The following is a 27,955-nucleotide window of genomic DNA, read 5'->3' on the forward strand; positions in this document are numbered from 1 at the left end:
CAAGCATCTACCCATCCACGAACCCTTACAGCTTAATACTCACAAGGAAAAACGAAATAAACAAAAAGAGCCTCAGATTACTGAAGAATACTCAAATAACACCCAAATCAAATATGATCATAGGAAAAAAAAAAGACAATGTGCAAGAAAATAAGCAAAAAAACCTGATATTGGCATCAGAGATTCCCCTAGACCGGGATCATCATGCTACTGCATCCCTGATCCAGGGAATACTGAAGATCTTCTCGTCATCTTTCTATGCAGTGAAATGGTGAGATATTGGCATATTTTAACTCCCAGATGCATGACAGACATCGATCCTCCAACAAATACCTAAAGCGAAATAGGAACACCAGGAGACAACATGAAAGAAAATCAGATATCAAACTGATACTAAAATTGGGAAACTTTAAATGTCCTTGTCAAGCTATTAAGAACACTGCAGAAGTACTTGTTTTTCTTTTCTCCATCTGCCAATATTTTCTTACTCGGTGAAAATGTGTGCCAAACATGTATTTGTGAACCTGAGGGAGGTGAAAATGTGTGCCAAACATGTATTTGAAAACCCGATGGAGTTTTCGAGAAAGGGAGTGGTTGCTTTGTGGCCTCCCAGGCGAGCTTCCCACCAGGCAGCAATCCTCGACACAGGCACCCAAAATCGGACACCTGGGAGCAGCGCTCGCGCCAGGCAGCTCTGCCCAGGTGCAAAGCAAACAGCCCGAGCATGTTTGGATTCTCTCCCGGCAAGGTTGCCTGGCAAATGGAGCTTCAAATGCCTGTGGACGAGATCATTGCCTGGCGAGACTCCTGCCAGGGAGGTATCGATCCAAACATCTCCGCTCTTAAATGCAGGTTGACAGATTATGGTAAGCATATATTACACAAACTTATATTCTATCTGTAAAAGGAAAAACCACATATCTTTTATTCAAAGAGGCTAGCATGGTCAACACGAACCAACCTCATTCAATGCATAAGCTATAAACAAAAACTGGCACTACCAATTCAACATCAGAGATTCCCCTAGATAGGGTCATCATGCTATTGTGCCCCGAGGGGCAAGTAGCACTACAGATGCCATTATATTTGCTTCTCATCATCTGCCAAATGCCAATGTTGCCCCCATAGAGCGAAAACTTGCAAGTTTGCAACTCAAATATCTGCTGCAGTAAGATGTTGGGATACCAACCACATCAAAAGCAGCACAGTCTGCATTCAGTACTTCAAAATCAAAATAGCTTTTGCACTAGTGACAAAGAACTCGTTAAACAAGTTAAAAATAAACTCAGACCGGGCATTCTTCCAACTGCCGCCTTCATAACTTTTGCATCTACAGGAGCATTCCCCGGAGCCCGCTCAGACTGCTCAGTGGAAAAGCAGGAGCAGAGGATGTATATGTATATATGCATGCATGCATCTGCGTGTGTGTGTGGTTGCAGTTTTCCTCTCAGGGAGGAAAACTACACCAAACATAGCAGAACAGAGGGCCTGAGGGAATGGTAGATTGTCAACGGACAGAACCAGAGCAAGCCTGCCTGCCATGAGAAACAGTCAAGCGAGCTTCGACGAGGAAGCGCATTCAGATCTCCGTTCTTTGTGCAAACAATGCTAATCATCAGGCTGGCAGATCAGAATCCCACGAGAAACATAAATTAATCATATACTGACTGAAACCCTAAACTATTCGCAATATATTACCACATTTCTACTAGTTCATAGATCCAGGCCTCAGACAAATCAAATCAAATATCCATACGAAAACCGGGTGGCCGATAACAAAAGGAAGGAAAGATGAAGACACGAGGTGCGAACAAGAAAAGGCAAGCATACGAACTGAGGTTTTAGCACCGTAGCTCCTTGTGCCGCCGACCCGAATCGGCAACCGAGGGCGCCGCAGATTTGTTACCTGTCTAGCTCCGGTCACCCGGTGGGGATACAACGGGCGGAAAAAAGAGCACCCGGAATTATCCGGATCACATGGTTAGTGTGGGAATCGGCGAGGGGTAGCTCGCGCAACGCATTGGTACCTGGATGGCTGGATCTGATGGAGGGCGCGACGGCGCTTCCCTCGATCAGGAGTAGGGTTTTTCAAGGTGGAGAGCGGCGGCTTCGCCGAGGATTGAGAGATGAGGTTTTTAGCTGTGTGGTATTATTAAAATTTGTAATTACATATAAGCCACTAACAAAAGTTAAGTCCACACGTGTCATGCTCTGAAATCTTTTGCCATTTATGTCATTTACGTCAGATTTAGTCCTAACGGTGTCAAATCGTGAGTGTGAAAAGTCAAAAATACCCTCAGCTCTGATTACGCAATTTTTTTTTGTTCATGTTAATGACCTCAAATTCAAAAACTCAAAACTCGACAATATCTACATTTTTTTGTAAAAAAATTATCTTTCATTTAATTCCGTAAAAAAAATGATTTGATATGATTAATATGCCTTACAAAAATCATATTTTTATACAGAATCAAATGAAAATAATTTTTATATAAATATTGTAGATCTCGATGAGATTTATAACTTTCTAGTTTTTAGTTTTTCATTTGAGATCGTTAAGATGCTCAAAAAAATTAATTACATATTCAAACCTAAGGGTATTTTTTTACTTTTTACGCCCGCAGTTTGACACCGTTAGTGCTAAAACTGACGGAAGTGGCGTGTAGGACAAAAGAGTCAGAGCAGTAACACCTATGAGAACTCAATTTTTTTAATGACTTATGAGTAATTACTAACTTTTATAATGATGCACAGGTAAAAGCCTCAAGAGAAGGCAGGATGGGTGTCTGGGAGAGGGAATGGGAATAAGCCATGGGAATTGACAGGGGAGTTAAGGTGGAAAATTTAACTTTTTTTCTTTTTTTTTTTGTTTAGTTTGCGGAGGAAGAGGGATGCTTGGTTACTTGGCTGGGTGGTACTGTTTAACCTTGTTGAGAGAGGATGATATTTCTGCATTGCTTGTTTGGTTGGGTTGCCTAGTTTTTTTAAGCTTTTATTAGAGACACTTTCATGATCTCTAAATATTTTGTTAAGCTTAGAGATATTCTTTGTGGTTTAAACCTTATTAGGTATTTATCGAATTCTTTTTAAAACTACAAAAAGAAAAGATGAAACCACCTTGAGAAACCACTTCTAACCATGGCAAGGAGGTAATTTAAACAGTTTTGAGAGTTGAAGAGGCGGTTTTAGAGTTCGAGGCAGAAAATCAGACTACAACGATAGTCCAAAGAGCTAAAATGGACTTTTTCATGATATAAAACTGTCCTAGAAGTGAAACAGTATCACAAATAAAACTAGTTGACCTCTTGCGTGTAGAAAGAACAGAGAATACATTCAAAACAGAGAGAAAAATACACACACTCACATAATGATTCATTCAAAATAGTCATCTATATCACTGTAGGCATGAGGTTCAATGTAGCGTATACACAAGAATCGTAATAATACAAAGATGTCACCGAAGAAACGAACCGTTGACGACGGAGGAAAGTAAACATCCTATTGCCCAGCTCTGCCAAACTCACCACAAAATGCTCTAGAACTAAAAACAACCTGAGGAAACGAAACGGTGAATTTCTACTGGTTTCACTAAGCCCTTCTAAACTAGACTTGAACTAGAGTACCAAAGCTCTGGACTTTGGAAATTAATCAAAGGCAAAGATGAATGGGAACAAAAAGGTGCGCCGTCTAAAAAAAAAAGCACTATGGGGTGCGCGACTACTTGACTAGAGGTGGATCAACACTAGGTGAGTCCAGGCATGCCATAAAAAACTAGCGGATTTGTTACATTTGCCATGGTGTAGATGATCAACATCTATCTGTAAAGCCACAGAGGTGCTAACGAGGAAGCCATGCACTTCATTCCATTGGGCATAAGTAACTAGAGAAATCTAGCTCTGCATAGTCATAGATTGTCGCCCAATAACCATTCTGGGTTCTTGCAATCATTGACCAAATTGGCCATCATGCCACACATCTATTCAGGCGGCGGCAACAAGAATACAAAACCAGAGTTCTCCCGGATCAATGGAGGTGGCTCAATGTCAGATATGTCAATCTGCTGCATCGATTTGGATATGTCATCCACAGAGAATGGTATGCTGCATTAAAAAAGCAGTTACATAAGTAGAAGTACTTCAAAAAAAAAAAGTGGCATAGGACAAAAGATTGATATGAGAGAAGAGAAAGTAACCTCGAGTCATCATCCAGGAGGAATGAATTGCTTACAGGATTGTTGGAGTCTTCTGTCATTAATACTCTCATGTTTGATATTACCTAATATGATAATCATACATGCTCAATTATTATCCAGTTGCAATGAAATGCAAAAATGTAGTACAGTATGAAGTTTACCTCTGGAGAGACACTATGCGTTCCATACTTGTCATCCCAGTACATAGTACTAATCCTGTATAGTTGTTGTATACTAAGTACCTAAAAAGGAAGTCATGATGTTCTTAACAAGATCCAAGGGAATATATCTCTCCTAGCAGAGTGAGGGACAATTAGACTAAAAAATTTGTCCCTTACCGGACAAAGGTCGTGACTTATTTCATCGAATGTTTTCTTTGGCTTTTGATGAATTACCTGTAATAAAGATTAAAGAGAGAACTGTATATTTGATTTTGCTATATTTTCAAGCTGCAATCTTACACTTTATGTATCACTCCATGTATTGTCATGATAGGAGAAATGGAAAAACAAATTACCAGGAAACCAATAGCTTGTTTAATATGTTTAAGCTCATCCCAGGCTGAACCTGCATACTGCAAGTAGGAAAAGCACTAGATGAGAACTCAATTTTGATGCTGAGTTGCAAGCGTTCAAATAACATGTACCTTTATGTTTATTTTCTTTTGTTGTTAGTCACAGAAGAAGCATGTGCATAAAAAGTTAAAAACTGGCATATGGTTTAGAACAAATTGTTGTGCAATCTTCATTCATGAATATGTTTATATCATCTATAATTGGCATGTAACACGAATAGCTAATGATACCTCATCAGTAGCCCTATAGCACCAATGTTCAAGTTCAGCTAATCCTGCTTTTACATACTCGCCATTACTGAATGAACAGCACTCCCTTCTCAGTAGTAAACTGAAGACAGACAGTCCATGTTAAAGTGAAGCTCAGTAAGACACATCTGGAGTTTGGAAAGTCAACAGTTAAGAGCTCTGTTTTAAATGTACTTTACCTGTTAAATAGTTGTACATTGATAAATGAGAATATCTGAGTGAATACTTTTCGCACCAAGAATGGAGGAACCTGCAGCAGAGTCATACACAAGCAGGGCACAATGATACACAACTTTAATCATGTTTAATGATCATGCAAAAAAATATATGAATAATGCTTTTCTAGCTGTTAAAAAAAATTCTCCTAAGAAATGAAGAAAAAAAGAAACATTATACCGACATTGTTCACTTTCAGTATGTTCACAAAATTTCCTAGGCTCTTCACAATCCCTTGCCAGTGAGCAATCAAAGCTTGTTGGGCAGCAGTATTAGTGTTTGAACGTGAAGACCCTTTCATTAAGCTTGCCCTTGATGTTCTCGGGGCCTACAGTGTTGGTATTCGAAAGGAGAATCACATGAAGGCATCAGTTAGACAAGCCAACATGATGGTTATCATTCTGTGGACTAAGAAATCGTGAATACCTGAATGCACAAGCCAAGCAAGGGAGATATCTCTTTCTTCAAATTATCCCGGATCATTCCATATATCTTCTCCACGTATGCTGTAAGCTGCTGTTTAAACAGTAAAGCGGGATACTTGGCTTCGACTTGTCTCAGAGTTTCAACTCCAGTAACCATGCTTCCATTTATGAGAGAAAGATTTACACCTTGCGGCGCTCCTCTGAAGCTCTAGAATTAGATAGGGAATCATTATTAAAAAAAAAGAATTAGATAGGGAATAAAATGCATATTCATTAAATATGAAGCTTCATTTAAAGAAGAACAAAAGAAAATGAGCGCAAAAATTAAGAACATATATATACCTGCGTCATTCGTCCAAAAAGTGTAGCAGAAGATGACCGTCGACGCTGTGGAGCCATACCAGTTGATCCACTCGCCTTTAATGTCCGTTGAAGCAGCAGCAATAGCGTCGAAGCATTTGAAAGCCAGTATGCTAGGACTTCATTGTTGTCTTGTGTCTACATAACACAAGCAAAATGATGTTACTTTAGCGTTGTAGGTGATAATAAGAAAATTGCGTCATGATTATAACCTCAATTGCATGTCCAACGGTTTGAATGATGCGATCAAAAACACTTGTCCGTTCTACTTCAAATGATCTCCAGTGAAGAAGGCATTTGTATATAATACAAGCAGCAACTGGCCTATTCCCAGCATAGCCTAAATGTTGTGCGATGCACCTAATTAATAGATCTTGATTCTCCTGCAAAGGTTCTGAACATATCAGATGACAGAGCAACATGAATCTAAGGATCTATGTAGTGATCCTAAAGACACATGAATAGATGGCAGGCCAAACCTGCTGCTTTTCGTTAAGTGACTTCTGTGGCTTATCATCAATATCATATTCCTTTTTAGGTGAGGACGTATTATTGGATTCCTGAAGCACCAATAGAGAAACAAAGGTTTACTTGATATATTTCAAGTAATTTATTGTATGCTGCTATAACCTATGGAAAACCACTTACTGGAGTTATTTTTGGATCATTGCTTGATACTTGAACATTTTCAGAGCTTCTCTGTAGACCAAACAAGAGGTGTAATTCATTGACTGAAGATAAGATAAAAGAAATAGCAACACTCACTTGTAAATTGGACTTGGAGCGGCCAGAAAGAATTTTGCTTGGAGCCATTGAGACAGCTTGCTGACGAAGCACTTTATTTTCAGATTCTACATTAGCGAGTTTCTCTTCTAACCTGAATGAAAACATGCAGATCACACACACATAAGGTTTAACGAACTCTAGCATGTATTTTGCTGGAAAGGAGTAGTCTAAAGATTAAGGTGAAAGGAGAATTTGGACATGGCTCGTGCAAAATAGGACAAAACATAGAAACATCAGTGGTGGAAGCACAAAAGAAAATGAGCAGCATGTAAAAAGCATAAACCTTCTCAGGTAGTCCTGAAATTGACGCATTTTGTTTTCAGTCTCATCCAGTTTCTTTTGCTTTTCTTCATTTGCTTGTTCCTCTTCAGAACGTTTCTTTTCTAAATCATCAGCTCTTTGTTTTTCTGATTGTAATGAAGTCTACAGCAAATGAAGTCAGACGTCACAAATTGAGTGCAAGTGTTCAATTGTCCAAATATGAAGCACTTCAGTTTATCCGATAGGGTCACGTTGTTGTAAAAGGATGAGCAAATGAATAGGAAATTCCGGACAATAGTTGCTGCAGACTGCAAACCTTAAGTTCTTGAACTTCTGTTGTCAAGGAATCAATCTTTTCGGTGTCTTGGACAATGACCTGAGTTTCCTTCACTATAGGAGGCGCTTCTTCAATAGTCTTGGCAGCTTCTCGCTCCTTGGCAAGCTTTGTGCTTGCCTCATCCAGTTTAGCTTGTAATGCTTCCATAGAGCTCTGCATTTTTGACAACTCCTGTGCTTTTGCTTCTTCCAAGTCTGTCTGTGTGCACATGAATTCACTTGCGTCAAATAATTGAAAAAATAGTCATGTGTCATTATGTCAATATATTAGCACATATTAAAACTACAGAGCTGAAATATTGATACAATTATGTTTTGCTTCTTAGAAGTGCTTACGGAATGGAAGATATGAGAAGAAACAAAGAAGTTAAAGAAAAGATACCCTTAGTCGTTTCTCTAACTGCACGCGCCATGTAAGTTCTTCCACTTTCTTTTCGAGTTTATCCTTTGCTTCCTTGAGTGCACCTGTTTCTCTTGCTTCCTGAAGAGAAGATGATAGCATATTGCAATGCATTAGAAATGGCAGTCTTTTGCACACTCTGATGCTGCTACATCGTTGCCAACTTTATGAACTACTCCACAGAGAACATTTCTCATGGCATCATTTACTCTCCTCTGGCATGTGGTTATATCTTTCATTCCATGAAGTTTTAATAACACGAAATATGATATGTACAGTAGTGCATTTACTGGGATACAATGCATACCATTTTGAGTTTCTTTAGTTCTTTCCTTGCAATTCTTCCCCTCCATCTGCATTGTGCAACAATGGCTGCCCATTTCAACTTCTTATGGTACTTATGAGCCCTATGGCACCTATAACGAGCCTGCCATGCAGAGTCAGAGCATTCAGGTAAGGTACATATCCAATGTCGAAGCATTAGCTCAGTTGAGTTGCATAATTGTTTACTAGTAACTCAAAACCACCTGAATTGTAACTGCTCCCGTAGATTGCTTCCTGAATCTGAACTCCTTTCGTGCTGCCATTGCTCGCAATGCAGTTTGCACTACAAGAACAGAAGCATAGTGGAGCTTGTACGATCTTCTTGCCTGATGCCTACGTTGGTTTTTCTGAACTTTGATGGCAGCTGCTTCCCTTCGCATGTTATCATACAGTTTACAAGCCAATCTTCCTAAAACGTGAAGCATGATATTGTCAATTGGTTATTAGTAAAATGAAACAGGGTTAGTTCTACAGTTAATTATATGCAAAACATACCTCTCCATATGGCCTGAACACATACAGATGCCTTCCTCAAAGAAAGGAACTTCTTTCGCATGATATGTGTCCGCATTTTCCCCTGAATTGTTTTTGCCGCAGCACTGAGTACTTCAGTCCTCCTAGCATCTAGTTCAGCCATCTGGCCGGCTCTCAGAAAAACTTTTGTTTTACCTATCTAAGAAATATAAATACGAGTTAGTGTGATGAAAATAAGTAGTACATTGAAGCCCTAATGCAAAACAGTTACCAAGGTCTTGTATTTGTCTGTATTTCGGTGCTATGCTTGCAGTGTTTGGTTGCCCTGAATGTAAAAATAAGCAAGCACTAGTAAATAGGTACCCCCCCCCCCCCCCCCCTCTCCATTTTAAAATATATGACATTTAGGAGGAGCTTTTCACTTCATTTTTAACTAATTAGCTTGCCCTATAAACTCCAGAGGGAGTACAAAAAAACCATGAACAAATTCCTTTGAGAGATCACTAATAGCTCTCCATCATAGGTTAGGCATTAGCTTTGGTTAACAAAACTATGTGATAAGAAAAATGAATTTGAGTTCATGTTACCTGAAAGCCTAAAAGGCCCTTTTTTTCCAAAATCCTCTTGCATGCAACTTTTTCATCGCTACTGTTAAGATATTAAAAATAAAAGGCGCTGTTAGAAGCACTAGCAACACCATTGTGAAAATACTAATCAGCACAAGTTCAATAACGAACTTACTTCCCTTCAAGGGCCTCAGGTGCAAGTATTCCAAAACGATGCAAAAACTCATAAAATGTGCGACGTGTCGGATACCCGGCACAACTGATCCTGATAGCCTCAAGTACACCCTGATGATAAATGGCATGAAATTTAGTCAAGCGATTTTTCCATATAGATATATTTCAACTTAGCTACCATGTGCACTATAGTACACTGTAACAATAAGTCATTGTTCAAGATCACTTACACCACATCGCAACTGTTGCATGACATTGACATTCTCAAAAATCGCTGGTTTTAGAACATTATTTGGCTTCACGCATCTGATATAGTGAGGCTCTGTAGAGTTTAATGTATCCATAAGGGCTTGAAGTTGTTGCTGCCACGAAGAAAGCACAGAAATGAAAAATCCACCATGCATAATAGCAAAATGGAGAGAAAAGAAAAAAAATGTAGAGCTGACCTTAAAGCGAGCTCCAATGGAAGAGAACTTGGAAGATTTAGACGTTTCCTCTGGCGGAGGTGGAAATAATCCAGAGATAAACGAGCATTTAGAAGCACTTAGCAGTTCCTGGTGCTCTGCCACGACATAGTCTTTATTTTTGTCAAGGAATTGATCAGACTGATACAACACCTGAATACCATAAGTCCACAAGCATCAGCGTAAACAAGAATATACAATAATACCCTCATGTAACTGAATTCTATGAAAAAAAAAGCTACCTCTCCAGCATAGTGACAAATTGTAAAATCGGTGCGAGATAACTTTGGCTTCACAAATCGTTTGTGTTTTTGAAAGGTCTGGTACAGCTTCTGGGCAAACGTCTCGTGTGTTGACTTGGGAAACATACTGGATGCAGTAAAAAGAGGGAAAGAGAGCATGTTAACATAACTTCTCATCTAGTCATTGGTCATAGACTCACAGTCAGTTATGTCACACAGGTGAATATACACGATGGAGAAGCCAGGAAAAACAAGAAAGATGATCGTTAGGCATACCATGCTTCATCAAGAAGTGCAATAACACCACCAGGCTTCTGCAAAAGGAGGACAATCAAATAAAATTCAGTATTATCGTTAAACCCATTAATACATGCAAATAAAAAAAATGAGAATCCACTGGAAAACTGACTCATAAAGATTTCTGAGATCTAAAAGAAGCACAATAAAAATGGGTGAAACATCTTTCCCTGGCCAAAACAAGGGTCATTTGCATTGCTTTGGCTTCTCTAATGAATAAGTTTATGAGCACCAGATGGCCATTCCACTGTATTCAGCTTTGCTGCCGGTTTTCAGCAAAAAGGATGTTAAACGTCTAAATAAGACGAGAGTGGATTTGGCGCCCTCCTTATCTGGAGCGTCCATCTTAATAGCTAGAAATAAACGGAAGCAAACAGAGCTAACGGAGCCGGCTTTCTCTCCCTCACCGCTCACGCCGCCACGGCGCCACCCGTCTTCCCATTTCCTTGTGCGCCATTATGAAAGATGCTCCATTCCTACATGCCACCAAAAAGTTCACACAGACCCTGGTGCCATGACGCTAAATTCTTTTGTCCAACACGCCATTCCGTCTCCATTCTGTTTGGTTTTGACCATTTGGAAGCTCTTACATGTGGGACCGGGCAGAAAAAATGTCCATGTTGCCCTTTCAGTCACGAGCATATGTGGAGACTGTGTTGACCGATATTGACTGGCATCTCCCTCAGTCTCTCACTCTCTCTTCTCGCTCGACTCCCTCAGTTCCCTAACCCTAGCGGCGGAGAAACCCTAGCAGCGGCAGATCCGGCGGCGGAGGCTATAGCGGCAGCTGGGAGAGAAGACGACGAATCCCCCGTGCTTGTGGCGGCGCATGGGGTAGTGGAGCGTGGATTCGACCGTGGATCCAGAGGATAGGTGTGGCATGGCGGGGAACAAGGGCGTGGGCGAGCGACCGGATTGGCTTCCGGACGAGTGAGTTCACTGCTTCCCCCCTTGGTTTCGTGGTGCCCCGTGTTTGTAGTGTTGATTGGTATTTAGTGCCTTGCGTTTGTGCCCCGTGTTTGTAGTGTTGATTGCGTGCTCCTTGTTCATCTATAGGATGGACGCAGAAAGTAGCTACAACTTAGAAATCCGGATTGTTGCTCCCAGTTCTCGTGCGCGGTGGTTTTCGTTCAACAAAGTCGTAGATGCTGACCGCACTAACTTCACAGACCTGGTTGCTGAAGTTGTCGACAAGTATCCTCATAACTACGGTGACATAGTGAGATTGTTTTATTTCTGCATGGATAGTAAAGTGAACATCCAAGTCTACACTGACCAAGATTTGGTTGAAATGTTTGTAAAACATAAGGCTTCCAAATGCTGCTTGTTGACTGTTGCATATCATAGCCCCCTGTGATTCCTGATTAGGATTCTGGTAGCACTGTGAACTCTGTTGAACCCCCATTCACCCCTTTAATTGCTTGTCCAAGCTTAGCAGAACCAAGCTATGCCACACACACTCAATCTGCTGAACCTGAATACCTGGCTAATCCAAACCAAATGAATGGGCATGTGGGTGTTGATGAGGAAGGGTTGTATATTGACCTTGGTCCCCAATACCCCCCACCTCCTCCCAATCCTCAGAGCCAAGGTGGGAGTAAAGAATGGGAAGGTGAGAGTTCTGGTGCTGATGGATCTTCTGAGACAGACTCTGATGATGAACCCTCTGATGATGAAGTAGAAGACATAGATGATATGGTTAAAGATAGAGAGTCTGAACATATGCCTGATGTTGATTATGACAAGAAGGACCCTCCTATGTCAGTAGGAACAATGTATTCAGACATGGATGCTTTTAAGATTGCTTTAGCTACTCATGCTGTTAAACATGAGTTCAACTATGATATTGAGAAGAGTGATACAGGGAGGTATAGGGTGAACTGCTCACTGCAGAGTGAGGGCTGCAGGTGAAGACTTCATGTCTCAACTCTAAGGGATGGGCACACTATTAAGGTTATGTGTTAGTACATTGTTTTCATTGACTGCTCCCTGTTTTTCTTGCATTGTGTGGCTTGTAATAAGTGCATTACTTGACTGTTTTGCAGGTGAAAAGGAACCCCTACCCTCATGAGTGTCAGAGCACTAGGAGGCAAGGAATCTGTGTAGGGGTAACACAGTTCTGGGTGTGCAGTCAGGTGATTGATTGGCTAAAGGAAGATGAAACTCTAGGTGCAACAGAACTGCAAAGGAGGTTGAAGGATGCACACAAAATTATGGTGCCCTACAAGAGAGTGTATAAAGGTAAAAATCTTGCCATGGATAAGATTTATGGGCCTTGGGGCAAAAGTTTTGATAACCTGTATAGGCTTAAGGCCTAGTTAGAAGAATCAAGTCCTGGATCATTTCTTGTCATTGATAATCACACAATCAACAATTAGATCAGGTTCAATAGGCTATTCTTTGCACTGAAACCATGTGTTGATGGATTTCTTAGAGGCTGTAGACCATATCTTGCAGTAGATAGCACATTTTTAACAGAAAGGTTTAGGGGGATAGTTGTGCATTGCTTGTGCAGTAGATGGGCACAACTGGATGCATCCAGTAGCTATTGGTGTAATTGACTCAGAAACCAATGAGAATTGGGTGTGGTTCATGGAGAGGTTGAAGGAAACAATAGGCATCCCAGAGGGCTTGACATTCTGCATAGATTGTGGCCATGCAGTCATGAATGGGGTTAGTTAAGTTTTTCCAAATGCTGAACATAGAGAGTGTATATATCACTTAGTACAGAATTTCAAGAAGAGGTACAGTGGGAAGGTATTTGATGATCACTTGTGGGCTTCTTCATATTCATGGAGCCCTTACATGTTTGAGAAGCACTATCAAGCAATGGTTGTAGCCAAACCTGAGGCAATGAAGTATCTGCAACAAACTCACAAGAAACTTTGGACCATGAGCCAGTACAGGACATTGTCAAAGGTTGATTATGTGACTAATAATTTGGCTGAGTCATTCAATAATTGGATCAAGCCTGAGAAGGTAAAGCACCTGGATGACTTGTTGGACGCTATAAGACAGAAGATTTTGATCAAATGAAACCATAGGAAGAAGGTAGCCAAGAAGTTGGAATGAAAGATTCTGCCTCACATCCTATAGAAGCTAAGGAAAGACAGTTACAACTTGGACATTGAAGTGATCACAGCCTCCCCTGATGGTGTGGTAGAATTGTGTGCTAAGGGATGTAGTGGCTTCAGGTTTGTGGTCAGCCTACCTGACAGAACCTGTTCCTGTAGAGTTTGGCAGGGGTCAGGAATCCCATGCAAGCATGCAATAACCTACATCACTTCAATTCATAGTAAAAAACTGGAAGACCATGTGGATGATTACTTCTCTGTCAATAAATTCAGAGCTGCATATGAGGGTTCCATCCCTTGTATTCTTGACAAAAGCATGTGGCCCAAAGCTACTCATGGCTTTTTCATGCACCCTCCTTGTCTTAGTTCCACAGGAGGTAGAAGGAAGAATAAGATGAAATCATCACTTGAGGGAGGCAGCAGCAAGAAGAGGACAAAGAAACATGAGTGCCCCATCTGCCATGAGTTAGGGCATCACTGATACACTTGCAAGAATGGGAATCCAGAAGATATAGCTGCAATGGAGGCTGAAAGGTAAACTATGTAACTAAATTACTTTGCAGATACATGTACAACTTCAATAACTTAGTTAACTAATGTAATTTTCCTATGCAGGGGTCTTCCAAAGAAAAGGCTAAAAAAAGTAGCAAGCTATAACACAGAGACTAGCATTGTGGTTGCTACTCCATCTCAGATGGTGTTCCCACACAATGAGGTAGTGGTCAATGCTACACACAAGAAAAGGAAGAGGAAATCTTCTTCTTCTTCTTCTAGTGCCAAGAAGAGCAAGGGGGCAGCTACCACTACTACTTCAAGCTCAGGTCCAAACAGTGTGTCTAACAGGTATGTTTACCAGCTCTTCAATTGATCACAACACTTCTATTATGACTGCTAATGCTAAAGCACACTGTGCCTTTTTGCCACAACGTCTGGAACTGGTTCCAATGACCTAGTTCCAATCCAAACTGTGCACCTGGCCCCTTTCCATGAGGACTCCATTATAATAGAGACAGAGCCACTGGAGACTGTGCTGCCCGAGGCTTCACCAAGGAGGAAGATAAGGATCAAGAAGAAGCTTACACCAAAGAAGCTCCAAGTTGCAGCAGCCAACCCATCCAGCCCAGCTTCAAATACCATAAGCAAGAAGAAGCTCTAGCTACAGTGAAAGGTGTCTGCTCAATGTTCTTTTGATGATGTGGTTCTGGAAAAACACCTGCTATGTGATGGTACGACTGTTCTTTTGCTCTGTGATGGCATGACAGTACTTAGCTGTAGCCTGTAGATGAAAACCAATAACTTAGCTGCTATGTGATGAATGCTGGTGCCATGAAACTTTTGTGATGAAAAACAGTAAGGTAGCTGCTGTTATGTGATGAATGTTTGTTTACTATTGCGGTACTCTAATTGTTGTTATATTATTCTCATATGTTGTTGCATTTTGGACAAATAAACAATCTTCATATTCATCATTCAACATTGATTCATTCATTCATCCATCCATCCATACATCCATTCATCCATGACTACTCACACACAGAGATAAGGCTGAGGACCCATATTAGGAGGAGAAGCCTAGGGGCTCAGTTGGCGCCAACAACCCTGGTTTTGACGTCAAAACGCTCGGCCTAGGGCTGGCCTGGGAATGACACAGAAGCAAACCAACTAGTTCACAGAGCCTCTCAAGCCTAAAGGCATCTAAGTCATTTGGCTACGCCGTTACCCACCGTTACGAGCCAAACTGGATGGAATGGCGTGTTGGACAAAAGAGTTTAGCGTCATGGCACCAGGGTCCTTGTGAACTTTTTGATGCCATGTAGGAATATTACATTTTTTCATGATGGCACACAGGAAAAGGCCCCTTCCTCATCGCCAACAAGCATGCCACCCACAGCCCTGCTCCTCCCCACGACCTCCTCTGCTCTTCGCCGTATCCTCCTGGCCTCCAGCTGCTGCGTCACGGGGAGGAGGGGCGGATCCACCGGCTGCCTCCACTCCCCACACCCTCCTCTGCTCCTCCCTGGCTCCCCATCTTCTCATGGATCCAGCTGCTGCATCACGAAGAGGAGGGGCGCGCTCATGGGGAGGCACGCGCGCGCTCGCAGGGGAGGGGGGCCGCGCTCATAGGGAGCCGGACCAGGGCGGAGAAACGCGAGACGAGGAGGGAGGTGGAGGAAGAAACACCGTCACCGGCTGACAGGCTTCTGTCAAAGCGAACAGCGCACCCTGGACGCCATATATTTATCGTATCCATAATTGGAAAGTGCTTCATTGCATTTCACATCAGCACACTGCACATGTACCACTATGCATGATTGATGCAAGGTAACACCAAAATGGAAAAAAAATTAAGCTATACACTACAGATTTTGGAATATTCAACTTCAAAATGCTTTATACTAAATTTTTATGTTGACATCTACATGTACCTTCTCAATAAGGTCAAGAACATCTTGATTATCGACAAACTCAATATAACTCCAATCAATTTGTTCTTTAGTGTACTCCTCTTGTTCCATCTTGAAAACGTGCTGAAAAGAACAAAGAAATACCTCTGACATAAATGTGTACTTTTTTGGTTGATATAAAATGGCTATCATCAGGCCTCAATCTCATGCACATGAAACATTCCTTGTGACTAAATTAAATGTTACCTGATTGAAATGTTGCTGCAATTTCTCATTTGTATAGTTAATGCAGAACTGTTCGAAGCTGTAGAAATAATGATGTGTCAGTCTTTCAAAAGAACATTGTGGATTGTAGATTCAAGATTAAATTGCAGTGAAGGTTACCTGTTGGCCTTGAAGCTCTCGAAACCATAGATGTCCAGCACACCAATAAGACATTTAGAACTAGCATCTTGCCCAATGGAACTATTGATTTTGTCAACAAGCCTGAAAAATAGTGGTGGTTCACAATGGAGAGTGAGTTTTTGTTTCTCCTTGTATGTTGCAGAATGCTATAAAGAACAAAATGGCTTTATTGTGTTACCAGTCAAACAAGCGAGAGTATATCGTCTTTGCTAGACCATCCCTGCTAATGGTTGCATTGTAAGGATCAAGGCTCCTTTTTATAACCTCCTCTGGTGTTACCATGACACGCTTGCAAAGAGCATCTTCCAAGGCTCCAGGATTACACCTGACACACAGAGAACCCTCAACACTCGATACAGGATGCACATGATAATCTCATCAACAATGAATCAAAACAAAAGACAGGTAGTTATTACATAAGAAGCTCAGCAGTTGTTTCAAGATGAAACTTAGATTTTTCATCTTTCAGGACAGAGGAATCAACTTCTTTCCCCTTGGAAAATTCGATATTGCCAATATGAAGGATAGCAGCAACAACCCTGAAAATAGCATCCTGGATAGAAATTAAATTGTAGACAAGTGAGAAAAAAACATTCAGTTAAAGTAGCCATCAATCATGTCAATGAACAGATGGACATAATTGAGTTTTTACCTGTTCCTGAGTACTAATACCAACAATATCCATTGCTCTTCTGGTAGCTAAATATTCATGGGCATCACTTACCCCAACCAACTCATAGCAATTTGATTGATTGAGATAGTGGAAAGTCTTAGGATTTCCTAATTTGTACTTTTCGACGTCCTGAAAGTTTGGTGCCACAGGATTTAGTTGTATTACTAACCAAATATCCTCTAAAAAGTAGGCAAACTTTAAAATTTGTGTAAAGAATGCCAGCCACAACTCCACAAGTGCAGAACTCATAACAAATACATAAGGACAATGTAAACCAATACCTCCTGTGGTGCTGCACAAAGGAGATAAAAGCAGTGGTAGTTGCGCTCTGGGTCGGATATTTGGCATACACGTGATCTTTCTAGAAGGTAAGTTCTGATAGCAGCACCAGAGATCCTCCCATGCTTATCAAACTGAATCTCAACAAACTTACCAAACCGACTGCACCAACCATTATGAAAGGAAAAAAATGAGACCTACACATATGCAGCTCCATGTTTTGGAGAAAGAAAAAGGCAGCTGGCTATACTTAGGATACTAAGTTTCTTTTACCTAGAATTGTTATTTCTCACAGTTTTTGCATTGCCAAAAGCTTCAAGAACTGGATTTGACTGCAGGCACAAGAATAAACAATACATTTTTAACCGAGGTATAAGTAATATAACAGTACAACCACCTTGCAAATCCGAACACTGTCTGTCTTACCTCGAGAACTTGTTGCTCTACTGTTCTTCCTTCAGTTGCAGCTCGGCCACCCAAATAGGCAAGATATCTCATAAGCATTTTTGTTGTTTCTGTTTTTCCAGCACCACTCTCACCACTCACAAGAATGGCATTGCTCTTATTTTCATTAATCATAGCTCTGTTCAAGTAAAAAATAACAGTGAGAACAGCTTGTAGGATGTGGAAATACTGAGCTGATTCTAACTATCAACCTTTTGTAGTGCATTAAAGAAGATAGAAATACACAGAATTTTTTTCAAAGAAAAGAAAACACTTAACAAGGTTGCAACGTCCTCTAGCTATCATACTTACCTGTACGCAACATCTGCCACAGCAAAAACATGTGGACTTAACTCTCCAAATGGAGCACCCTTATACTGTTGCATCATATGCGGATCATATAAATGGGGCAGCCTTTGGAAAGGATTTACAGCAATGAGAATATTGCCAGTGTATGTCTGAGTAAATGATAAAATGTCAGCCATAATAAAGAACATAGGGTGTCTCTCAAAGCATCAAAAGTGAAGTGATCACACAGCAATCTGTAAAAAAAAAACAACTAACGTACATAGATTTCGTTAAGCTCGTATCTGATCGCCAAATTCTGCAGCACTCCTGGTTCATGGAGATAGGAGAGCTTTGTCATGTCATCAACTCCACCAGCAGCTGCTTCCATATCTTTGGGATATAGTTTTGACAAATTCGCAACAATCTAAAAATGTGGCAACATGAAGGTAAGCAGGATTACATAAAATTTAAAGCCCAGAAGCAATTTACAAGACCAAATTTAAAAATGTAGAGGTGACAACATCCGAATGTATGCATGTTACCTTTTTCCCATTGGTTGCCTGGATCTCAGCCTCTTCGCCATTGATCTTAACCACCTCTCCATCGACCCAGCAAGTATTGGGATCTTCAGCCCACACATGAGACCCCACGATTATATTAACTTTGGTCCCCTGCATTAGAAATTTGGGAGTCTCAGGTATCGTCTTGAAGAGTTTATGAAACCTATTTAACAAAGCATTTGCATTCCCGCCCAAATCCGTTGCAAAGTCAAACACGCATCAGGTTCACACCAGCACCGCAGCACACTACAATCCTACCAAGCAGTTAGCCCCAGCCAGCACGACTCGAACCGGTGAACACCGCCAATCCGCCATCGCTGCTGCGGGCCTGCACTGCATTATGCAAAGAGAGAGGCAAGAACTCACCATTTCGCCGGTGGCGCGGCACTCGGCGGAGGATGATCAGTCGAACAACGACGCTTTGAGACAGGGGGCGGACGGGCTCATATCTCTCTCTCTGACTTTCCCCCACCGTCGTCGTCGTCGTGTCGGGGGAGGGAGCTGTCGCGGCGCAAAAGCGGGGGAGTGGAGAGAGAGATGGGGGTGTGAAGCAAGTGTGTAGAGGGAGAGGAGGGGCTGAGGGTGAGGTGGAGTACGTGGAGCGGCCATGGCCGGCCCCAGCCTCGATCTCTGCGGGGCGCCATGCACCTCGCCTCGGACAAACACAAACCACATACACCTTATTCGCGCGCTGATTGCATGCAAGTCGGGCAGCGTGCTCGGCCTAGGCGGCCAGCATGATTATGGAGCGGGAGCATGCATGTAAATGCATCACTGCTATATATAGCTATTTGATTTCCATCTTGTTTTTGCATCTACCCAGATTTTGTTCGCTGCAACGTTTAATGCCTAGAGTTGTGTAGCTTCACCTTCAGTAGTGGTTCTGGTGATTTCTGAATGTCCTCGATTATACTTTAGGAAAATAATTTGCCCATAACTATTCACAATCAAATTTTGAGAATATGCAGTTTTTTTAGCAGAAACTTATCTCTGCTATCGAATTTTTGGTTCACTCGCTAACTTGTTTTATTTTTGGTAAATATTGTTGAAATGGATCTTAGCATAAACATGATCTTACATCGTCTAAACATGATCACTAAGTCTAGTCTCAGCAGAAGAGTTTTATATACATTTAATAGATTACTAAATAAGCCTTTTTTATAACATGGCAATTTTTTTAAGAAGAGAGAAGAAGCAAGTTTCATGTAGACGAAACTCTCTTGGCTCGGTTTTCAACTCTAGATTGTTACTAACCTGTAATATCTAAGAGTGTAACAAGTCCCATAGGTATGACCACCGTATATATAGAAATCCTCATGGGCCATATAGGCCTAGAATATATAAGGCTATGGGCCTTGACATACTTAACATAGATGAGTCTGGAATTAAATACTACTTATATGGAACAAAAGAATGAAACTATGCATTCAGGGTGGTTGTTGATCCATATTTCATTGCATTCTACATTCTTGAAAACAAGGCTACGAAACTCTTCACTAAAATTGCACTCTCCAAGAGCCTCATGCATGGTTTTAGAAAGATTAGATTAGAGAGGAGTGATTGCCTCAGCTCTTAGGTTAGTTTCTCATCTGCAGTGGGAGCTAGGATGTTTGGGAGGAGGCTAATCTGGTGTGTAGATCAATTCAGGGTTAATTCATCCAAGTTTTTGCTGAAATTCGAGTTCATCCTTTCCCTCCTCCATTTTTTTCTTTTACGGTGACTTCCATGGTAATTTTTGAGAGATTTTCTTGCTGCTGTGTTTTTTAGCTGATCACTTGGCTGGATTTTGGTGTGTTTTGGGTCCCTTGTAACTTGACCGCAACATATTCTATCTCACATGTTCCAAACTCCAAAACACCTTTCTTGCTCATTTTGGTGAAATTTGTGAAGTTTTTTGAGCTGAGCTTTTCGTCGTGATGGGGAGGAACACAGCTTAATACACTCGCTAGTGTCTCTCATTAAGCTGTGGAGCCGTGTGTAAATGTATTAACATTGGCACATCTCTAGACGCCTGTAATGTTCGCGATTTTCACTGGTCTTTCACACTGGCCGACTGGCAGTTGCATGAAAATGCTTCTGGAACCGCCCATGCTGAACTTCGTTGTACTAGTGATCAGACGTCTAATTTTCTTAAACGCCATGTATCTCTCATCAAAGGCGGGGTCTCACAGAAGACGGTTTGGACGTGGTGTCCATTGAATTTTCTTCCGAATCACGTACTACATTCCTACCTTCCTTCTCTTGAAAGGAAAAGGATAATATAAAGAGAAAAATAAAGGATATCCTTTCACCCTGTTCGCTTGTTGGTTTCAGCCAGCCCAAACCAGCCAGTCAACAGTGTTTTCCTCTCACAACAAACCAGCACCAGCCAGCCCAGAAACCAACCAGCGAACAGGCCGTTTATCTTCACGGTATGCATGACAGTGCAATCTGCAATGAGGTTATTAGTTATCACGAGTTCATGAACACGCCTGTGCGTGTACTACTTTATTATAAGGAAGAAAGCAAGTGCGACCCTCCGCACGTCCAAGCGAGGAGCTCAGACAGAGGGCGCCAAGATTACATGAAAATGACGACCAAGCGAGCTCCTAATAAACAACTCGCTATGCATCCCTAACTGTGAAAAACGACCGTAACCTATGGAAGCCCGCATTGATTCAGGTGCAAGCCTCCTCGTTGATCCTAACCGCCAAGATGGCAGGTGAGTTTGCTGAGTTGTCATGCACACGACGATTGCATTCCTTCCAAATCATCCATAGCACCAAGAGGAACAAAGTATCAAAACTCCTGTTTTGCTGACTCTCTTTATGTTCTTTAGCCACCAATTCACAATAGAACTCCAATGGTCACCAGAAGCAATGCCTGCATCCCCAATGGTTGAAGAACCTAAAACCAAGAGCCTCTCAGCTGTAGAAGCAGCCTATGAGGTGGTGATCAAAGTTCATGGCCTAACTTGAACAATTTTTCTGTTGGATCAGTCCTAGCTGTTATGTACCGTTATGAGTTGGAGCTGGATGTTCCGCAGAAACCGGTGCCAACAATAAGAAATGTTATTGCCTGTAAATATATGTAAACGAAATAGAAGTCGTCTCCTAAAACCAAGTTGTATGTGGCACAGAAGAAGAGGAAGATGGCAACTAAAATCTCTGATATGGTGCATCTGCAAGGAGCATGGAAACAGGTGGACAAATTAGAGTCAGCTCGAACTAAAACTAGTTGATGAAATTTATCAGGAACAATAAATAAAACGCCCAGCAGGCTACCTGTCCCAAAACCTGCAGCGAGGCTTTTCAAGTATTTGTGGCTCGGACTTGGTGCCGTTTGAATTACCAAACTTCTCTGTGACAACCCACTCGTTTACACTCCCAAGCTCGAGCAAACCGATGAATGTCGCCTTTGTTCGGTGAAAAGACATCACATTCTCAAAAAGGATCCAGAATGGTATGAAATGGATAGAACTGAAAGCAAAACAGTTGTTAGAAACATTTTTGACAGCCTATTTAATGCCAGAGTTTTTGAAGATACAAACCTTGGACTTCTGATGGCGTAAAGGAGCGTTATCGTTGTTGGTATATAAACCACCCCCCATACAGGAACAGTGACCTCAGGAATTAGGACAGACAAAGGAATTACTACACAGTAGAGCATGAAAGGTACCACATGGGCAACAACCTTCCTAATGAAAAAGAAGCTGTAGATCAGATAGAGCTTCCTCCAAAGCGACACCTCCTGCTCCAAGATTTAGAGGACATCAGATAGATATTGCAAAAGAAACAAACAACAACGCTGAAATGGTATGGTCAAATCATGAGAGGCTCTACAATTGATACTCATGTTTTTCCTCTTTTTTTCTGGAGGAATTGATACTGATTCTTACTAGAGAAGAAACCACTTTATCTCTAAACACATACTATGGCTAGATTGTAGCGAAAAATTACCTTAGTCAGAATAATTTCCGCTCCCGTCTTCCGGAATAAATTTGCTGCCCCACATGTCCACCGATGTTGTTGACGGCGATATGCCTTCAGATTGCTTGGCAGTTCACTTTTTACCTATGATTCCAACAATAATAAGTTCACATCACATTATAAATATGATTACTGGCTGTAGGACTACATATCATAAGGAAAAAAATGTTGAGATAGCTTTGACATCTCTTCAGTACAATATATGTACAGTAATCATATTCACCATTTTATCATGCTATATCCTGACTATATCCCCTCCCCCCAATTTTAAAGTAGAATTGCAGAAAAAATAGTGTAACTAAACTAGAAAACTGAATCCTATGAGTACATTATACTAGTACTATTTGTTACCTTAACATCCCCAATGTAGATGAATTTCCATCCTTTCAGACCTGCTCTGACTGCTAAATCCATGTCTTCCACAGTGGTTCGATCCTCCCAGCCCCCGGCTTCCTTGATAGAAGAAATTCTCCAGACACCAGCAGTTCCTGAACTTAAATAGGTTAGTCCCACAAAATGACTAATATTGAATTCTGAAACAGAGAATTTTCTGTTATACCGTTAAAACCAAAGAAGCCAAAGATGGATGAACCTGCTTCCTGCTCTACTTTGAAGTGATAATCTAATGTCATCTTTTGTATCCTTGTCATCAGGACTTCATTGGGATTAACTGCAAAACCGTCCCGAAATGCCAGTCAGCAAGTTCCTGTCAATTGTAACAAGAGATGCATCAGGCAGATAAGGCTACTCTGAACATAAAAGAGACAAAACTTCTGTTTTAATCAACATGTTTTTTTTCCAGTGCTGTAACTGTAACCATAGGTGTAATAGTGGTGATAAGCTACCTGTCAATTATATATGTACTTATGCTGACTGCTAAAACTAGGCAAAATAAATACAACAGCATGGTCGACCAAGGACATACTAAGCGGCAATTATTAGTTGTTTTGGACTTTTGGTGCAATATACTACACGATAAGAATTATTGCTAATTCAAGTAAACAAAATCTAACAGCTTGAAAAAGGATTCTTTCGGCTAACTGTTATATCCAAAAGGTAGAAAAAGGCATGTTCAGTAGCCACTGCATTGCTAAAGATTATAATTTCATTTTGTGGTTCTGTTTTCAAATATTTTGGTAGCTGATTAGCTATTTGTCTCAAACCAGTTTACAAAGGACACGACTGTTGGAGGCAAGATTTAATAAACTACAAATCTACAATTTATTTTGCCAACCTTACGAGAAATTCTTCGAAAACTGCATTCTTATATCAGATCAGATCTTAAAATAAGTGTAGCAGCATGACAGCCACAAGCGTGCCCTAATCAAAGGAACTCATGACCAGGGAGTTGAGCGTTTTCATGCTTACCAAATTCCCATCGCGCTTGAACAAGACCAATTTGTGGATTATGAACAAGATATGGGACGGTCCTCATGAGGAAGTCAGGTTCTGGTTGGAAATCAGCATCAAACACAGCGACAAAATCACACTGTTGAACGTACTCGTAGAGCATCCCTTGTTTCAGCGCACCTGCCTTGTAACCTTTCCGATTGTTCCTCACCTCATATTTTACGTTCTTGCCTTTGTTAGCCCAAAACTTGCATTCAAGCTCGACCAGATCCTATTGAGAGCATTAAATATGTGATGTATCTTTGAGGAGGGTAACGGCAAAATTCAGTGACGTTAGCTCAACCTAATGTACGCAGTACTTGCTTTATTCCAACAGGTAACTAATTCAAGTACCATGAATGTCTCTATGTTGCACTGAAAAGGTGTAGAAATCTGTGAAGTGAAATGTTTGCATGTCCATTTGTAACTAATGTAGCTGTATGCACCTGTTGTAGCTATATGCAGTTATGCACCCCGCCTTGTAATGTACTCCCTCCGTTCCAAAATCGTAAGTAGTTCCGGCTTTTCTAGATAAATAGTTTTTACTATGTATCTAGGCATAATATATATCTAGGTGTGTAACAAAAGCTATGTATCTAAAAAAGCTAGAATAACTTATAATCTGGAATGAAGGGAGTACGTAGTACTCTGTCCATTTTTTACAAGGTGTACTTCATTTTGTTAGAATAAGGCTTTGACCGGTAATTGCACCATTAATATTTTACTTATGTCATACAAAGTTATAATCATAAGCAAGCATTTTTTTTCAATATGAATCTAACAACGTCAATTTTGAGCTACAACAAATATGTATTAATAGAGTAATTGTTGGTGAAAAAAATCCTAATGAAACTAAATAATAGGCTTTATAATTTCAAAAAATATGTATATGTTACCCTGTACCATATACGGATATTACGCGGTTGGCTCGTTAACATGCCCTATCATCTTACCTACAATATTTCTATTCTATTCACTCTATTGTAATATATTTTAGGTTTGTCCTAAGTCAAACTTTATAAAATACACAAACAACTACAACATTAAACAAGATCCATTGGATACAATATGAAATATATTTTTATAATGTATTTATTTGATATTATAGATGTTAATATATTTCTACAAATTTAACAAAACTAGATAAGTCTGACTAAAATGAAAACTAAAACGACTTACAGTTTGAAGTGGAGTATTGACTATGCTAACCAACGGGGACATCAATTTTTTTTCACAAATTACCAACAACTCCGCCGATGAGCTAGCTAGAGTGAAGTGAATTTAGGTCCTCTTTGACACAGCTTATGCAGCTTTGGCTTAATGCTACAGCAGATATGAGAAGCCAAAGCTGGTGAAGCCCAAAAAGTGGCTTCATCGACATCTAGTTATTCTAGAAGAGATTGAAAACTAGCTTCATTAATAGTGTCTGGTCAGTGCATAAACAATGAAATGCCAGGTAAAGCTGAAGTTACAAAGAGCTATGCCAAAGAGGACCTTACTCACAAAGAGTTATCATGCTGTCACTATAGGTCTACTAAATTGTCATTCTTCAGTCTATGCGTTGAGACTTACTCAGCTCGATAAAAAGAGTGTAATGTTAGATTTGAATGAGTTAAATTTTTTAAGTTTTACTAAATTTATAGAAATAGTATATACATTAATGTTTTTAAATAGATTTATTACGAAATAGAGTATATTTTATGATTAATATAATAATATTTGTTTCGCAAAAAAAATATAATAATATTTATTTGGTATATAAATGCTAGTATTTTTAAAAAGTGATTAAACTTAAAATTATCTCACTCATGGCATTCAAAATTTGCAAGAAGATTCAAAGCTTTACCTTAACCGTGGGATCAGTGGAATCGTCGAGAACCTGTACGATGACCCTATCCGACGGCCACGACATCCCGCATGCTGCTCCAATGGAAAGCTTGTACACCTGCGCGCCCAAAAAAAGGAAAAGGAATGGTACGTATTTTACACGTATATAATAAATAATATATAATCGTATAAAACCACCGTTCGCAGACCTCCCGCTCGTTGTACATGGGGATTTGGACGAGCACCATGGGGTAGCCGACGCTGCGGCCAGCCTCCTCGTCCCCGTCCTCCTCCTCGGCAGTGGGTCCGGCAAAAATGGGGCCCGGCGCCCGGTACGGCCTCCGCCGCGCCAGAAGGCTGGCGGCGGCCAGGAACACGGCGTCCGCGAGGAGCATGGCCGACAGGGCCAGGCAGACCCACGACGCGGCGGCCAGCGCCGGCGCCACGGCCGCCGCTCGCGCCGCGTCCCACGCGGCCCGCAGCGCCTCACCGCCCGACCCCGACGCCGGCCAGCCAAGCAGCGGGAACGGGAACAGCTCGGCACCGCCGCGGCCGCCGCCCGACGACGACGGCCACAGCCGGCGCGGGAGCAGGGCCGTCGACCCGTGGAGGTCGAGGTCGAGCCACGCCCCCGCCACCGCGGCTAAGGAGGCCATCGCCGAGGCACCGGCCATTGTTCACGCCCTCCCGCACGCGCGTCCGCCTGCCCTCTGCCCTCTCCCCTGTGGCTGCGGCCTGCGGGGGTTGCAGCTTTTGGGGACGTTGCTTTTCGCGGGTCGCGTCGGTGCGGGAGGCCCGCTTTTGCCCTGGTTCATGACACAGTGATGTGATGACTGATGAGGCGAGTGGAGGTGGAGTACCGTTGTACCACCGAGTCACGAGATGACCGACCACTCTGATTCGCTGGCTTCACCTCAGCTTTGGCTCCTGACATGTGGGCAAACGCACACCTGACCCCACAACTCAGTGTTAAGGGCTACTGGTAGTGGCTCTGTACGTTACTCCTGCGTACACAGCGAGCTTGTCTCTTGCGCTGCGAGCATCACGTTCCAATGGCCTACGGAGTACTCGGCATCACGTATCGGTACCGTCCGTGGGCCCAGCGCCTGTTTGCGGCCCCAATTGTCACTTCCAGAGTTCCACGAGACCACAAGACCACAACGCACGGGAGGCTTTGTACTCATTGGCCCATCAGGCATCAACAACAGCAACCCAATGCCAAGGGAGGAGGAGATGCCAGCGAACGACGCGGAGGGATTCGTTTGTTGGTGGTGGTTGGCTTGGGTGCCGCCGGACGAAATGTCGCCGTCGTGGCCGCGCGCCCACACCGCGACCGGCCGGCCACGAATACTTGAATAGTTTGGGTGGACGCCCAGAGCTTTTTCTGCCCCAGTTTTGGATGCTCCCTCCCTCGTCGTGTTTCTCGTGCCTCAGCAACAGGATAGGCGGCGCGAATCTTGTAAATCAACCACCCCACACCTCCCCCTGTGGGTCGCGCACGGATGCAGGATGCACAGTTCAAGCGGACGGGTCCGGTCCGTCCCCATGCACCTGCACGAGGCGATGACGTACATGCTGATGGGACTCGCGGTACGTGAGCACTGCTTTTCGCGGAAATGGTGCCTGTCTTTCAAAACGATGCAGGCAAAAGAACCGCGGCCTGCCCGGAGACAGCGGTAAACATTAGCCTAGGGCTGTTTGCATCTGGATAATGTTCGGAGGCGAGGCTGATTAGAAGGACTAAAGATAAGCTAATTATAAAACTAATTGTTGAAGTCCTGGACTAATTCGAGAGATGAATATATTAAGCTTTCATCATTAGCAAATGTCTGCTGTAGCACCACGTTGTTAAATTATGGATTAATTAGGCTTAATAGATTCGTCTCGTGAATTAAGCTCTATATGTGCAATTAGTTTTATAATTAGCATATGTTTAATTATCCTAATTGGTATCCAAACATGCTATGTGACAATGCTAAAGTTTAGCCTTGTGAAACCAAATACCCCCTCAAGAGGAAAAAAAAGTAGTTTCATTGGCTTCCAATTTATTCTCTTAATTCAGGCATCCATCTTCTACTTACTCCCTGTCTCACCACCATCAGGCTACCTTTTTGGTCATCATATGGTAAAACAAGGTGGCACCCGAGTGGCTTCCTTGCCCTAAGGCGCTCTCTAATTGTTGCCTGCTTCTTTTGTCAGATGAAGGCACAACAACTTCTGCAGCTGATGTGACAACCTGTGAGACCACCATTGCTTGTGATATGTTTGCTCGATGAGGACGTGGAAGATGTGGTAGTATGCCA

The 27,955-nt window shown here is 41.8% G+C and overlaps 2 protein-coding genes across 4 annotated transcripts; both read right to left on the reverse strand.

The window, feature by feature from the left end:
* Window positions 1-3,377: 3,377 nt before the first annotated feature.
* LOC136521533 (myosin-11-like) lies at window positions 3,378-18,979 on the reverse strand. Of its 3 annotated transcripts, XM_066515280.1 has the most exons (39): window positions 18,835-18,979; window positions 18,451-18,579; window positions 18,189-18,332; window positions 17,933-18,078; window positions 17,603-17,759; window positions 17,450-17,508; window positions 17,179-17,338; window positions 16,877-17,026; window positions 16,641-16,777; window positions 16,403-16,549; window positions 16,204-16,305; window positions 16,066-16,123; window positions 15,841-15,942; window positions 10,320-10,357; window positions 10,044-10,170; window positions 9,784-9,954; window positions 9,568-9,699; window positions 9,339-9,448; window positions 9,185-9,245; window positions 8,619-8,796; window positions 8,327-8,532; window positions 8,107-8,226; window positions 7,782-7,880; window positions 7,380-7,598; window positions 7,086-7,225; window positions 6,782-6,893; window positions 6,665-6,715; window positions 6,496-6,576; window positions 6,229-6,399; window positions 5,999-6,154; window positions 5,658-5,864; window positions 5,416-5,559; window positions 5,195-5,265; window positions 4,998-5,097; window positions 4,710-4,766; window positions 4,531-4,587; window positions 4,354-4,434; window positions 4,193-4,275; window positions 3,378-4,100 (listed from the first exon to the last, which is right to left on the reverse strand). In XM_066515280.1, exons 1-39 carry the CDS (start codon window positions 18,835-18,837, stop codon window positions 3,977-3,979), a joined length of 4,590 nt encoding a protein of 1,529 aa, XP_066371377.1. In that variant the 5' UTR covers window positions 18,838-18,979; the 3' UTR covers window positions 3,378-3,976. The 3 variants fall into 3 exon arrangements, 2 of the variants coding, with proteins under 2 accessions (XP_066371377.1, XP_066371376.1); XM_066515279.1 differs by lacking the exon at window positions 18,835-18,979 and having other exon boundaries at window positions 18,451-18,585; XR_010775571.1 differs by lacking the exons at window positions 3,378-4,100; window positions 4,193-4,275; window positions 4,354-4,434; window positions 4,531-4,587; window positions 18,835-18,979 and having other exon boundaries at window positions 4,731-4,766; window positions 5,412-5,559; window positions 18,451-18,585.
* A 1,947-nt stretch (window positions 18,980-20,926) lies between these two features.
* On the reverse strand, window positions 20,927-26,453 carry LOC136520945 (probable glucomannan 4-beta-mannosyltransferase 3). The gene is made up of 9 exons (XM_066514637.1): window positions 25,862-26,453; window positions 25,672-25,770; window positions 23,805-24,057; window positions 22,996-23,106; window positions 22,788-22,924; window positions 22,407-22,520; window positions 21,998-22,197; window positions 21,732-21,926; window positions 20,927-21,628 (listed from the first exon to the last, which is right to left on the reverse strand). Exons 1-9 carry the CDS (start codon window positions 26,324-26,326, stop codon window positions 21,466-21,468), a joined length of 1,737 nt encoding a protein of 578 aa, XP_066370734.1. The 5' UTR covers window positions 26,327-26,453; the 3' UTR covers window positions 20,927-21,465.
* Window positions 26,454-27,955: the final 1,502 nt, after the last annotated feature.

This window comes from Miscanthus floridulus, chromosome 18 (assembly GCF_019320115.1).
Source record: "Miscanthus floridulus cultivar M001 chromosome 18, ASM1932011v1, whole genome shotgun sequence".
Taxonomy (NCBI): Eukaryota; Viridiplantae; Streptophyta; class Magnoliopsida; order Poales; family Poaceae; genus Miscanthus; species Miscanthus floridulus.